General features: G+C 46.8%; 1 protein-coding gene across 6 annotated transcripts in view; it reads right to left on the bottom strand.

Annotated features, from left to right (window-relative positions):
• GPATCH2L (G-patch domain containing 2 like) overlaps window positions 1-12,888 on the bottom strand; it is a 42,254-nt gene extending 29,366 nt beyond the window's left edge. For all 6 annotated transcript variants that reach the window (XR_013346408.1, XR_013346409.1, XR_013346407.1 and 3 more), the window contains exons 1-5: window positions 12,819-12,888; window positions 10,696-11,366; window positions 5,044-5,108; window positions 2,175-2,351; window positions 1,505-1,584 (exon numbers count right to left, since the gene is read on the bottom strand). Coding sequence is in view for 3 of the 6 variants with exons in the window: in XM_077819174.1 (XP_077675300.1) it covers window positions 1,505-1,584; window positions 2,175-2,351; window positions 5,044-5,108; window positions 10,696-11,354 (981 nt within the window). In the remaining 3 variants the exon portion in view is untranslated. The remainder of the gene's footprint in view (window positions 1-1,504; window positions 1,585-2,174; window positions 2,352-5,043; window positions 5,109-10,695; window positions 11,367-12,818) is intronic.
• Between the last annotated feature and the right edge of the window lie 2,343 nt (window positions 12,889-15,231).

Genomic DNA, 15,231 nt, shown 5'->3' with positions numbered 1-15,231 from the left:
CTGTGGGGGGAGGGGAAAGAGATGTAGGTCAGGCTCCAGATATGAGGGGAGAAGGCTTCACAGGCCAGACTCTCCAGAGCTTATGCCAAACTGCCTGGGCACAAATGACCATGAGGTTTAGGGGAGGCAGCAGCGGCAGCAGGGGTGAACAAAGATGGGCTATTTGTTACAGCAGGAAAATTATTAACTTAAAGTGCCGTAATGTTTAAATTTACGGTTTATTACTGTGTAAATTACAAGCCGTACTTTGGGTAATTAGCAGCTCGCTGGCGGGGAGCTCTGAATGAAACTCATTATTTATTATTACAATTTAGAGAGAGAACGGGGAGGGGGAGCAGTGACCTCCGCTGGAAATGACAAAGATCCCTTTAAGGTGATGAAGATGAATTAAACAAGTAAATATTATCCTTCTCATTTGGGATCATTAGAGGAGCCTCCAACAGGCACAGGCCCTTGCAGGTGGCCTGAAGAGCCCTGCTCAAAGCAGATTTCACATCAACTGAGGACTCTTATTTTAAAATACTGGCTACAACTAAAGGTGAATGGGCTGAAGAAGGGAAGAACAGGAGCTGTTGAGTGTGACTAATAGAGAAGGGAGAGGAACTGCACCCCTGACACACACACCCCAAACTCTGAATCATTAGAGGCGTTATCCTCACAAAGTGGGAGGGCTTCCTCTCTGTAGCTGAGAGGTCTTACCCTTTCCCCACCAGTCCTTAGGCAGGGAAAATAGATCTTCATCAATGAATGTAAAGCAGTCTCTCCAAGAATACAGAGTAAGTCCCACCAACAAACATCCAATCCCTCACCTTTCTTCATCCCCAAAAGCCTCCTTATTCCATCATGGTTGATAGCTCCGCTCTCCGCCCCATTGTCCCCACACCGACGTGGCTTTCCTCTTTCCCACCACATGCAGGCTTGTGGTAAATCCTGTCTCTCCTTTTGTAACAGATATATGTTCTTTTCTCTCTATGCCAACTGCTGTAATCCTGGCCAGGGGTTCATTTCTTGCAATTAATTTCATTCATTTCTTGCATTCATTAGTGGAACCTTCTCTCTGACCTCCTGTCCTTTCAGCCATCCAAAATGATGCACCTAAAATCATCATTCTCTGCTGCCAATCAGACCATGTTGCTTCTCTGTTCAAAACTCTGGCTTCTCTTCACCTCCAACATCAAGTTTAAGCTCCCAGTCTTTGCCTCCCAGGGTCTGAATCTGCACAGCTCTCCCAGATACATCAATGCTGTCATTTCCCCCTAAGCGCGAACAAGCTTTCTGCCAATATAGCTCCCTTTGTATTCACCCTCCATCTTCCCACCTTCTTTGGCTGCTTGTCTTAACTATTTGGTTTTCAGCTGGATGTTATTTTTCAAAGAAAGTAGTATGTGACAGACCACCGTACAGGGTTCTTCTGCACAAAATAATCCACCTGCTGCCTTAGAGCAGCAGTTCCGAACTGACCAGCAGAGCAGACACAGAATTTCCCTCTTGGAAGAGGCAATACCTTGCCAACGAGCCTCCTACGTCCCTTTCTGAGACAACGGGCAGCAGCTCCTGGAAGGCGGTTCAGACGGGCATGAAACCCTGAAAACCAAGAAAAGGAAAAAGCTGAGCACTGAAGGCAGAAGGTTGCTCCTGGCAAAACAGTGATGAGAGGCCTTGTGGTCCAGCGCCTAGAAGAATATGAGATTCAGAGTCATGAGAACTGGGTTTTATATTCTGCTCTGTGTGACCTTGGACAAGTCAGAACCTCTGTGCCTCAGTTTCTCCATGAGAAGACTTACCTAAGAGCTACAGATAAAAATCTATACATTATAAAAAGGTGACTGAAGAAGTTAGGCAGCTGAAATGAAGGATGATTCACCATTTCATAGCGTTCTCTTTTGGGTGGTGCAGCCATCTTTAATCTAGACTTCTGTTTGCTTTACAGATAACATCAAACACAATATCAAAATTCCATTTACTGTAGAGGTACATGCAGAGTGTCCCGATTGCTCCAGTCTAAAAACAGGGCACAACAAAATAATCCAAAGCAAGCATATTTTAAAAATCTATAAACAGGTCAACTTTCATATCAGCTTAAGTTGAGCATCTCTGTAAATGAAATCTGCTCTCTGCCATTTGAAGGTTCACAAACACACTTCTGAACCCATCCCATTCCCTGTGGAGCTCACCCCTCTGAGCAGGCCGGGAAGGCAAAAGGAACGTAGAGTCAGAGAGTTTTTCCAGGCCAGAGTCCATTCGCTCCACCTCAGACCGGTGATCAGCTCTCCACTTGGGCAGGAGGTTGGGGACGGTGAATCCTGGGACACATTCTCCCTCATAGAACCAATCACTCTGCTCGTCATCCCCTAGAGAAGCAGCACAGAGTTACTCCAACAACCACTCTGAGTGACCATCAAAATGCTACATATTCCACATCAAAAAACTACCAAATTCACTTGAAGATTCTTTGGGAGTTACTCCTACATTTTATAGCAGTTTTATTTTAAGTTTCATTGATAGTACTGTAATTATAGGGAATTCAACAAGTGCTCCAATTATTCTTGTGCTCAGTCTACAGTGACATAAGCAGCATTTCCCACAGAACGTAGCATCACCCAGCATGAAGGCCTCTTTGTTGGATGGTCCTCTTTACTGAGGTGTTTAGGAGGTTGAGGCAGCTTTATTGCTCTATTGTGGCTGTGTCTCACTGACATTATTTCAGTGCTGTGTGGTGCCTGATGTACAGGTGTGGCTCTTTCTCCAATGTAATTACTGCAGGGGAGGTGAAAGTGTAGTGGCCTGGCACAAGCATTATGGGCTACTACAAAGGAGCCCTCAAAATGGGGGGAAAGAGGAGCAAATGCTGCACATGCTACCAATCTGTACATCGGGAAGAATGAGCCACAGTCAGAGGACAGCAGCTTCAAGGAAAAGTATATCATGCCATTAGGAATGGCTGGTGGCTTAGAGCACAGAAAGGGTCTATGAGTATTAACTGTGCCATACAGCTGGCTCTATGAAAACTCCATAAGACCTGTAAAGACCACAGCCCACTCATGCCTGGGAGAGCAACAACTAACCACTTCAAAAGTCTCCAAAAAGCAGAGCCAGTGCAATTAACACAGCTGTGTCCTGGTAAATGAACTGCACTAGACAATATTCTGTTAAAGCTGCCTGGCTAGAATTCTCCTTGGGAAAGTAACAGGTGAACAGGCAGCTCCGTGCAGTACGGGCGCCAGACCTCATCCTGAGACAATAAGCCAGTCCTGCATCCACTCTGAAAACCAGCCATTAGACAAATGAAGCAAACAGCCCAGACCACAACATCAGCCCCCGAAATGACCCACAACAACAGGCAAATGCCTGGAATCAGGATATTTCACAAATACAGACATTTACTTTTATATATATTTGATACATATGCTCTAGACGGAGGCTTCAGAAGTGGATTCGGAGATTAACAACCAAAATATGTTTAAAAAATAAATAAGAACTGTTCCCCTAAACACTGGAAAAAGGATCATGTGTATAAACATGTCAGCTACTTTGGACACTAGAGCATAAGCTCAGTAACTCTCATCTCAAGCAATTTCCTTCAAAGTCACTTGCTACATTAGACAGACAAAGATCAGCATCCACTGCTCCTACAGTGCCTTTCACCCTGAAAGATCCCAAAGCATTTTATAAACTTATGTTCAAACTATACACAGGGACCACTCCTCTATCAATGAAATGCAGCTGCTCCTGGGGTGGAAAATGCCAACTGTTCCAATAACATAATAGTTAAAAGGACAAAAAGGGAAGAAACCTGTATCCAGCTGAAACTACACCGGAAATATAGTGAAGCAGAATGTAATTAACTAACTTGGGATTGGGACAGAACATTAAGTTTAAAGGGACTTGCAAAGGAAAACAATTGGGCTTGTGCCCTTTCTTTTGCTTCTTTATGACTGATAAAGAAGCTTTGGAAGGAGTTTGTCCAAAAAGGGTATTTTTTCCTTGCTTGTTTTTCACATTAGAGTGCAAACAGCACCTGAACATTTAAGGCTTTGTCTATGTTGGGAAAATGCATCATCTCAGAAAATGTGTTAACATGTTTTAGCTAAAATGATGTCAAACATGAAGTGGCAACTAGTGTTGACAGAGACAGTCATGTTTTTAAAAAAAGTAATTTTTAACACAACTGTCCCTATCTACAGTAGGTACTACACCACATTTGACATCATATTAGTCAAAACATACTAGTTAACACATTTTCTAACATAACGCATTTTCCCAGTTTAGACACAGCCAAGGACTGGAGAATTAATGAAATTATGACATCACAAGATTTAAGAGATTGGAATTTGAGCAACAGAGAGGGGAAGGGATTTTTAGTCCCTGTTTAAACATTTGTGTTTGTTTCTTTGGTTGACATGTATTTAACTCCAGTACCTAATAATAATCTTGGACAAAGAATGTGTATGTTACAAATTCAACACCAACACCAGTTGAAGTGTGAGAGTCCACAAACTTCTGAGAACTGCTTCTCCCCTGCCTAATACACATGTTTTGGTTGTTGCATCTCCACCAGGCTTAGTATGTTGCTTGTCATCTTAGATTGTGAGCTCTCTGGACCAGTATGTTTCTGTGTTGCAGAGTATGACAAGCAGATTGTGGGAACTTTTGTAATATATATACAAACAATTGACCTCTATTGATAGAGACTTCATGGAGTTCATGATGACCTCACTGAAACTAAGCAGAAAAGTCTGAGTAGTCATCCCCAAGAACCAAATAACGTACATATTGCCTTATATCACACTTTCCAGTATTTGGATTGTATACATTTGATAAATATCATGGCATTTCCATAAGAAAAGCATGATTTTAACTGAAATCACATGGAACACCTTTGTGATCTGAGCCAATTCCTCTGACTCCTAGCCACTCTCCCTTCCCCACACATCCTGATCCCCTCCAATTTCTAGTCCTGCACTGCCTTGAATTTGCATTTATAAGTATATAAAAAAGAAATTCCCATATTGCACCAGAGGGAAATCACAAGACAGTAGTTACCTTGACGGCCTTCGTCATTGGTGAAGAGGCCAGTGTCACTGCTGCTGCATACACTGCTGGTTTCACTGCAAAGAACAACCACAGTTAACTGCTGAAAGGTATGCAGCAATAATCTTTTAAATTTTGCCAGTGCCTTTCATCCCAAAAGGACCCCAAAGTACTTTATATACCATACAAAATGGGAATCAATTCATCACTGACACATGATTGCCTCTGGCATGGAACATGTCAACTGTCTAACAGCTCACTACAACACTATGCAATTTAAGAAGAATCCTGTATCGAGTTAAAAAAGGAAATTTTAGGTTATCAGAACATAATTATCAAAAATGGGATTAGGTCAGGGCACCAAGGCTAACGATCATAATTATGACACTCTTTGCAGATATCCCCGTCTCTGGTAACGACCAGGCAACAGAAATGAAGCTAAATGCTCCCCTCGCGGGTCACCCGATGGCCACTGGCAATTGTACCACAACTTTTTCTTTTTAGACTTCCATTTTCCAACATAAATGGAACATAAATGCCTTCTCTTCAATGCCTTCTCCTTTCTTTGGCTGGATAAGGGGCTACGCTTCAAGCACTACAGCAGCACAGCTGTGCCACTGTAGCATAGACCCTACTACAGCAACAAAAGGGGTTATTCTGTTGTTGTTATAGTAAGTCCACCCCCTCGAGAGGCAGTACCTAGGTTAATGGAAGAATTCTTCCCTCAGCCTACCTGCATCTATAGTAGGGGTTAGGTTGACCTAATTACATCACACAGGGCATGAAATTTTTCACAGCCCTGACTGAGCAACATAGCTAGGTCAACCTAAGTTTAGATGTAGACCAGGCCTCAAGTCCCTAACTACTCATCCAAATAAACCAGTACTACATAGCTTGCAGCTGTAGATAACCACCAGTTAAACTGAGTTTTAAACTTGGCCACTGCTGCTGCTCCAGGAGACAGTTTACGAAGGAATTTGTTTGGAAAATAATCTGAGTAGAAAACTTAACTGTCTGTAAAAAGTTTTGAAAAGGCTGAACATTGTGCTGCAAAATTACATGCTCATGTCAATCCTAGGTATTTGATGGGTTAATGCTAGGATTCGATCTTTTCTAGGACATATTATCCAATACCTCCATTATTCTGAGATCTCTCAGCAAAAGTAATACCCCTTCCACCCTGCACACAGGTTACAGGGCCTTATGGGAGAAGTGAATCCTAGCTTTAACTCAGCATCTGAAATAATCTCAGCAGTGTGGTTAGATAAGATCCCCATGTACCCTGGAAGAGCAACATCACACAGCATGGTGTGTGGTTATACCAGCCACCAATATCCTCAGGAAACTTTATGGGACACAAGGCAAAGGGACAGTGAGTGTCACCCCATCCACAATTAACTGTATGTACTCACTAAAACCATATGCTGTGAAGCATATTACTACTTTTTAAAAAACATGTTCTGTAAACTAGCTAAGACAATCCATTATACTGGATACCTGAAAGTCTGAACCTTCATCAGTGCATTAGAGTCCATTTTTCAGTTGGTAGTTTTAAACATACAGATGGAAGAGGTTGCAAGTCCCTCCCACATTCTAGCATGCAACTTAACACCAAGTTTTAAGCCAGCCTTTTATGAAGTTTGTGCCATCCATCCCCTAACATGCTGTATGAGAAAGGGACAGTAGTTAAAGCATAGGACCAGGAATCATAAGAAAGGAAAAGGATTATTAAACCAAGTTCCGAATCAAATTAACAGAACAGCCAGTGCCTCAAAGTACTGGAAAACCCTGCAGTGCCTTACAGATACATACTCCGCCACGCTTTCTACCTGCGGTATCAGTACAAAGGTTCATTGAAAGATATCCTTACCTATACTCCCTTTATATTTCAGGCCTGGAAAACGGAGTATCCTGTACACAAGCCTTTCCTCAGGTTCAGTAAGCACTGATTAATGCTCTCCACTTGCAAAGGAGGCTACTTACCTTAACCATGAAATAATGAATGCTATTGATCCGACAAGCTACTGCTATAGAGTGTTATTGATCGCCCAATCTTTGGTTAAAATGGTCCTCATTTAGCAATTTCACTGTCGCAAACACCTGGAGCAAAGCATGCTTATAATTAAATAGTTTGGTGGAGTTAAAGTGAGAGGTGATGGACAGAGATCTCAGCTTTCCGACATTTATTCCTGCTCCTGAGCTATTGTTTGTGTCAGGAGGGACATTGATTTTCTATAAAAATAAGAAAACAAGAAGCACCAAGGGGCTGCAGAAGGTCAGGCCGGGCTAGAGAAGGAGGGGGAGGCTGAACACTCTGTCTCTGTCACTTGCCTTCCAGGAGAAGGGGATTTTTTCTTTCCTGAGAGATCAGCCCCTAATACATCAGCTGAGCCAGGCTCATGACTGCCACTACAGGCTGTCACCAAACCTGCTACTATTCAAAAGGAACTAAACTACAAACTGGGGAGTAACTGGTCATTCTATCAGCCCAGAATATATCAAGATAAAACAAGCTCACCTTATCACTGGCTGGTAAACTTAGTACAACATCCAATTTGAAATTAAGCGATACAAAAGAAGGCTAGTTAGATATTGTTTATGTGAAAGATTAGAGAGACAATATGTCATCCGTGAACTTGAAGTAGCATGTGTGTTAGCAAGGATGTTCTCAGACAGCCCTTGGACTATTCTGGTTTGATCTGCCCTATGTAATCACATTAAGCAGACAATTCAGACAGCATACATTTTAGATAAATGAGACAGACGTTCAGGGCCTCCATTTATAGTTCGTCAGTTCCCCATCGTGTGGGAGAGCTCCAAAATATTAAAAGGGGACTGAGTGGAGAGGTTTTACTTCTAAGTGTCTTCGCAACTAATCGTCACCATTGTACTGGTAGCTCAAAAATCTCAAATGTCCCCTAAAATGAATTCATGTTTCTCTCATTCTTGGTTTCCCCTTCCTTTTGGCTATCAAGCTTTGATTCCCCTCTCATACCACTCTTAGATCAGTCATTTGCTCCCTCACCATGTTCCTATGTATCTTTCCTTTCTCCTCTTCATTTCAGTCTCCATCTCCCCCACTTTTATGTAGGATGTTTCTTAGTCCATTATCTATGTGTGTGGGAGGGTATTCCAAAATTCTTCATCCCCACATCCCACTCTGAAGACATGATATGGTAACAAACCTTTCTCCAGCATAAAACTGAATATAGCCCCACCGGTAATCCATCAAAGCTGCTTCCTCCTTAAGGTCCTGATCCAAAGCTTATTAAGCCAACGGGAGTCTTTCCATTGAATTCAGTGGGCTCTGGATCAGAGCATAAGCAAAGGAAAGTGATGAAAGTGCTGAGTGTTCTAGCTCCACAGAGATGCTAGCTCCTGCTAATCTAGGAGGAAAGAGGGTGGGGAAAACGTCACTGCTGAATGATACAAGGCATTTGTTCCCATAGTGGCTGAGTGTGACACTTGTGTACTCCTAATCTCTGTTGACAGGAGAAGTGAGAAACACAATTCAATCCTAAACTGATGTACAACAGCCCCTAGAACACCAATACTGCTTCCTGGCCCCGCTTGCTTTGCCAATCACCTTTCCTCTTGCCTGTTTATGGTTATACTCCTATTCATTTTCTCTCCTCCCTGTCCAGTTTTCACACATTCCTCAGGATATGCCCTTGCTGCAGCTCTACAAAGCACTTCAGTGGTATCAGATGGAGCATCTACAGCAGAGTGAAAATGATGTAAGCATACCCAGTTTCACTCTGCTGTTTCTAGTAGGGAAGCACTGTATTTAGTGCAGGAGAGGCAAAGCATGATCCCTCACTGCTGCCAGAAGCGTTCTACAAGGAGAAGTAATGCACATGTATTTCTCCCTCTAACTCCACTCCCCTCACCAAGCCACAGCCCAGACCATACATGTGGAGGTGAGATGGTCAAACATTTTCACCTCTGGATTTCCAAAGAGAATCCAAAGGCTTTGGCAGCAGATGGCAAGTGTCATCTGATGCAAACGTATGCACAATAAGCCTTGGTCTACACTACAGAGTTAGGTCAACGCAAGACAGCTGACATCGACCTAACTCTGTAACCATCTACATCGGCAATCTTTGGCACGCGGCATGCCAAGGTAAGCCCCCTGGCGGGCCGGGCTAATTTGTTTACCTGCCACATCTGCAGGTTTGGCCCATTGCAGCTCCCACTGGCCGCGTTTCGCCACTCCAGGCCAATGTGGGCTGCTGGAAGCAGCAGTCAGCCCATCCCTTGGCCCGTGCCACTTCCCACAGCCCCCATTGGCCTGGAGCGGTGAACCGCGGCCGGTAGGAGCTGCAATTGGCCGAACCTGCGGACACGGCAGATAAACAAACCGGCCTGTCCCGACAGGCGGCTTACCCTGGCAGGCTGTGTGCCAAAGGTTGCTGATCCCTGATCTACACTAAAATGTAGCTCCCACCAATGTAACTCGCCAACTACTCCGACTTAGTAACTCCACCTCTGTGAGAGGTGTAGTGTTTAGATTGATGTAGTTATGTCGATGCAGTATCAGTGTAGATACCGTGTTGCTTACATCGACTGTTGCTGATTTTCAGAAGCCACTCTACACTGACAGTTAAATCAGTGCAAGCACTCCTGGTGAGGATGCACACCGCTGACACAAGGAACATAGTATGGACATGCAAAAGCAATTAATTAATGTAGTGGCTGTATGTCATGGTAACTTAGGTCAACATAATTTTGTACCGTAGATATACCCTAATTAGTCTGAGGGAAAGGAACCAACTGAGGGAAAACAAAACAATCACCCAGCACATTCCTCAGGTGATGGACCAAAACAAAGCTGTGTGTTTGCTTTCTCAATGGCTGGCACAGATAAGGCTGGATGAAAGCCAGCTGGTTTAAGTTCAATTGAACATGATGGAAGAGATACTGATTGGTGCAGAAAGTACCTCGAGGAGGCTAGCAATGTCTATTACTGCTCCATCAAGTGAGGGAATCTATCTACCCATTGTCATTGAGATACATTCTCAAGGTGCTACTCAATATATCCTTCCTGTACTATTAGATAAAAATGTCTTTTCCCATCTTTAGATGGCAAAAAAAAGCATCCTCTCTTTGGTAAGAAAGGCCTCACCTTGATCTATGCCTTTGTTACAACTACACTAGACAACTAACATGCAGTAACTTGTAAACAGAACGTTTTGATCAAGGTACATACAGTAACTGCAAACAAGGCTAACTGGTCACTACAGGATTCTGTTTTCCTTTGCTGTTTCTCATAAACCCTTGGAAACATGAAACTGAAATCAGTCTCATCCATCACTCACTGGCTTGTCAACATGGTTTTACTTGCAAAGACTAGAGCCACTAGCATGCTGGTTGTCACTGTGAAGACAGAGACAACAGACTTCTCATTGGAGCCATAAACACACCGGTTTGTTATGAGGACAACATGCACATGTCACTACTGGGTCATGAAGACAACATGCACACTGATTTAGCACCACAGGACTGCAGGCAAGGGTTTGGAGATTTTTTTTTTTTCTTGTATCTTTAAGGGAAAACTTTGTTTGAGAGGGAACTACCTAGACCAGGGCACAGTCTTTGCAAGCAGCTGTAAAGGAAGTTGATAATCTGATTGTGGTAGGTGAAGGAAAGGCCTGGAGAGCTCACCATTCAGACATGTTTTCATCAGAACCCTGTTTTTGTTCATCCGCTTCACACTCCATCCTCTCCTTCCTCCCCCCTTTACTGAGGAAGGGCCTGTTCTCTGCTGACTCACACAGACCATGGCTGGATGAAGTCCAAGGGGCGTTCTCCTTCCAGCGTGACAGACGCTGCTTCTTGGCTGACTTGAACCTATAGCCTCTCTCATAGTTCCACTCCGACACCTTGAGTTTCTGCTGGAGGCTAGCAGCTACCTCTGAGGTCACACGTTTCACCTTCCGGCGACGCCTGAGGGGCCGGCAGGGTCCATTTTCCGTGAAGGAGTCCGACTCATGCCAAGAATGCTGCTTGCTCTTTAGGGTGGCACTCAGAGCTGGGTGGCGTTTGGCCACAGCCATGTCATCTGAGTCACTGAAGTTGGCAGTCAACACCTCACGACAGTCCTTCATGGCTTCATCCAGGCTTGATTCCGAAGCCTCACTGTAGCAGCAGGCATGCTCCGCCTGGTGCGTGAAGTCTGAGCGCCGCTTACGACCCCTCCTCTTGCGAAGCTGCCGCCGCTGCTGCCTTGGGCTCAGGGCCATCTCTTCCCACAGCTCATCCAGCTTGTTTTGTTCTGAGGTCTGCTCCAAGGCCGAGGCCAAGTCATGCACCAGCTCATCCATGGGCAATGTCTACTAAACACGAAAACAACCAATTAGCACCAGCCACTAATGTCACTGCAACAGCACGTCACTAGACCAGCATAAACTAGAGCCTTCTTCACACCAGCAACTTGGTTAGACACTCACCTTGGACTTGCCCAATAGGACTAATACAGGCAAACTGTTCTTCTTGTGCTACAGCTCAGTCTTCCCTTTAAAACTAGGGCTACCACTTCCCCTTCCCAGCCAAGACCGCCTCATGCTATAGCAATTAAAGACAAGTTTATGCCTGACACGGATACAAGATTGCATTTTCTTCCTTGAAGCAGTATGTCCCAGTATCCAGCCTAAAAGTGAAATGGCCTGCATTCAGAACACCATGTGATGTCATACCATCAGCTGTTATATGCAAGAAACAGGGTTGGGCCTGCTCATTACATGGATGGGAGACCTCTACCAGTCATGAAGGGACTGTGAATGACTTAATAAGTGGCACACTTGGCTCAGACCAATGACACAATGGGTATTAAAGACTCTATGCTGCATGAGGATCAGTCTTTCCAAAGAGGAATAAAGCTTAAGTCTCATACTAATGCAGTCACAAAGATTCCATGATGCTTTGCCCCCCTCTCTTTTTTTTTTTTTTTTTTTTTTGAGGTGGGAGAATCAGGCGTTAACCAGGAATACTGTTCAAATTTCAATCTGTGTAATTATAGTCTAGTTTGTTACATCTCCCCAGCCATTACAGTTCTATATAGGATTGTTCTTCATCTCTCATCCAAAACTGTTGTTTCGTGTTGCTGTGCACTACCAAACAGCTGTGGTTTCCCACCCCACAAATGACTGCTCACTCAATACACAGGGAGTCTTTGATCTAAGGCACTTTGGTGTGCGAGACTACAAAACCAGGATCCTGTTGTTATACAATAAATCCGCTCCTGCTAAGATACTGACACTTTCTAACCACAGCAGCAAACTGGACCCCCAACACAGAAAACACCTTATGGGAATATGTACAATAGATTTGTGTGCACTGGGGCAGAGCTGCCTCAGGAAATAGGGGACACTGTGCCTTGCCCTCCCCCCAGAGCCCTGATGAGGCCAGGACCCGGGGACTGAGGGAAAGCCTCAGGGAAACACACAGGACAGAAGCTCTAGGCACCTTTCTAACCCAGGAGTCGGAGACGTAGGTAAAATCCCGCATCACCCAACGCAGCACAGACCGACGCCACGACTCCTGCGTTCCACTTCCTCAGCTACTCCCGCAGCTCATCTCCCCGCCGCCGCCTGTCAGCCTTCGGCCGGAACCACCCTCACCCCGCCCATGGCGCCCGCCCTGCCTGGGCCCCAGGCCCCCAGCCCGGCCCTGGCACCGGCCCTACCTGGCACCACCCCAGGGCCTGGCATCATCCCCCGACCTATGTCAGACCCTCGCGCTACCCGACCCTCCCAGCCCCGAGCCGGGCTAAGGCGGGTCTCACTCACCCGCCCGCCTCGGCCTCTCCGGGGTCCTCGGCCTCCTCTCGGAACAGGACTTCCGGTCTCGGGGGTCACTTCCGCCCCGCCCCGCGCCACGCCCCCTCAGCGTGCACACTTCCGCCCCGCCGCGGTGGAGCTGTGCGAATGATGAGCAGCTGCGGGAGGCGCCTGGCCCGGGGGGGGGGGGGGCGCACGTGCAGCTCAGGCGAGAGGGGCAGGACGATGCTTGCGCTCTGTTCTCTGCTCCCTTCGGGCTCTTTCTTTGCAGCAGCAACAGTGTGTCAGGCAGGGGGCTGGCCCCGCAGCTGTGCTGCCTAAACAGAGAGCGGGGGCTTGGTGTGACCCTGGCTGGGGCAAAGCATACAGCTGCTCCGTGCTGCTCTCCGCCCAGCCTGTCCATCCGCCCAGGAGACTGGAACCACTGCCTCCTTCCCTCCTAAGGCAGTGAGTTTCGGGGACTCTACAATGCCCCTACCAAGAACCCTAGATGAGGACCTGGCTTTAAGCACAGCTGCAGTGGAGGGCTCTCAGGGTTGGGTGGGACTCTCTTCCCTGCTCAGATTATTTGTTGAACTTCATCCTTGCATCTATACAGGTGTGAGCACAAAGCTCCTGCCCCAAGGAGCTCACAACAGGACAAGGTGATAGGCAAGTGAGACACAAGCCAAAATTTTTATTGGCATGATAAAACCAGAGGTGAAAGTAAGCCGGTACAGCGTACCGGCAAGAGCCCATGCACTGTACCGGGGCGGATCGGCTTCCCCAGGCAGCAATTTAAAGGGCCTGGGGCTCCCAGCCGCGGCTGGAGCCCTGGGCCCTTTAAATTACCACCAGAGCCCTGGGAAAGCGGCAGTAGGGCTCGGGTGGCGATTTAAAGGGCCCAGGGCTCCTGCTGCAGTTACCGACCCGGGCCCTTTAAATAGCCACCGGAGCAGCAGCAGGGCTCCAGGGACGATTTAAAGAGTTTGGGGCTCCAGTAGCCACTACCACCCTGGTTCCTTTAAATCGTCCCCGGAGCCTGCCGGAGCTCTGGGGTAGCGGCGGCAGGGCTCTGGCGGTGATTTAAAGGACACAGGGTTCTGGCCACCGTTACCACCCCGGGCCCTTTAAATAGCCGCCGGAGCCCAGCCGCCGCTACCCCAGGGCTCCAGCAGGCTTCGGGGATGATTTAAAGGACCCGGGGCAGTAGCAGCAACCGGAGCCCCGGACCCTTTAAATAGCCGCCTGAGCCCTGCTGCTGGAGCCCCGGGGGTCACGGCGGCAATTTAAAGGGTCTGGGGCTCTGCTGCGGTAGCTCAGGTGGCAATTTAAAGGGACCGGGGCTCCCTCTGCCGCTACCCTCCGGAGCCCTTTAAATCGCCACCCGAGCCCCGCTGCTGGAGCCCTGGGGTAGCGGCAGCGGAGCTCTGATGGTGATTTAAAGAGCCAGGGGCTCCCAGCTGCCGCTACAGCAGTGGAGCCCCGGGCCCTTTAAAGCACCACCAGAGCCCAGAGCCCCGGGGTAGCAGTGGCAGCAGGGCGCCCCCGGGGCTCTGATGGTTATTTAAAGTGTCTGGGACTCTGCTGCAGCAGCTGGATCCCCGGGCCCCGGGGCTCCCAGCCGTCTCTGCAGCTGGTAGCTCCAGGGTGATTTAAAGGGCCCGGGGCTCCCAGCTGCTGCTACCACAGTCCCAGCCCCAGGCCCTTTAAATCTTGATTTAAAGGCCCGGGGGATGTAAAGGCCCCGCCTCTTCGAGTAGAAGCCCTGCGTCTTCCTAAGGACTCCAGAGTATCAGTAAAATCCTTTAAGTTACTTTCATGCCTGGATAAAACCTGTGTGTGTTACTAAAGTGTGAGGAGATTGAGGGCTTGGGTCTCTATCAGAGGTGGATGTGACCCAGCGAGTACCTGCTCCCAAAGTATGCTACATCTACAGAGTGTGGTGTTTGGCCTGAAGTGGACAGATGGGATTGCATCAGCCTTTATCCTACTGAATGGGGTTATATACTTTATGCCCAGTTATCATTATTGTCTATGTTTACAGATGGCACCCAAATGCAACAGGCAGTGGATACCTCACAATGCAGTACTGCAAAAATATGTTACATACAAAAAAGCTGTTTGTTACAGGGGAGAGTGCAGCATGCAAAAGTCAGGGAGTGGCAAAGTTAAGGTTGTTCACACATTACCATACAGCATTCAATTACATGTCTATGGACTGTTTTCTCTACCTCATTCAATGCACGTGTTGTACAGTGACAGTGAATAAGGCAGATGCCTACCAACATATGGTCCGATTCTGCTCAGTGTCCCCTTCAAGTTCCCTTTGTTTGATCCTTTGACCTTCACACCTGCCCCTGTTACATTTTTGTTTGTCCCCTGTAATTATTTGAGTACCTGGACCTTGTGGATCCTCCCCTAAGGCTGGTGGAGGGCCCTT

Source organism: Eretmochelys imbricata, chromosome 6 (assembly GCF_965152235.1).
Source record: "Eretmochelys imbricata isolate rEreImb1 chromosome 6, rEreImb1.hap1, whole genome shotgun sequence".
NCBI lineage: Eukaryota > Metazoa > Chordata > Testudines > Cheloniidae > Eretmochelys > Eretmochelys imbricata.
Note: the sequence above shows the minus strand (reverse complement) of the source record. Positions and strands in the feature narration are given on the sequence as shown.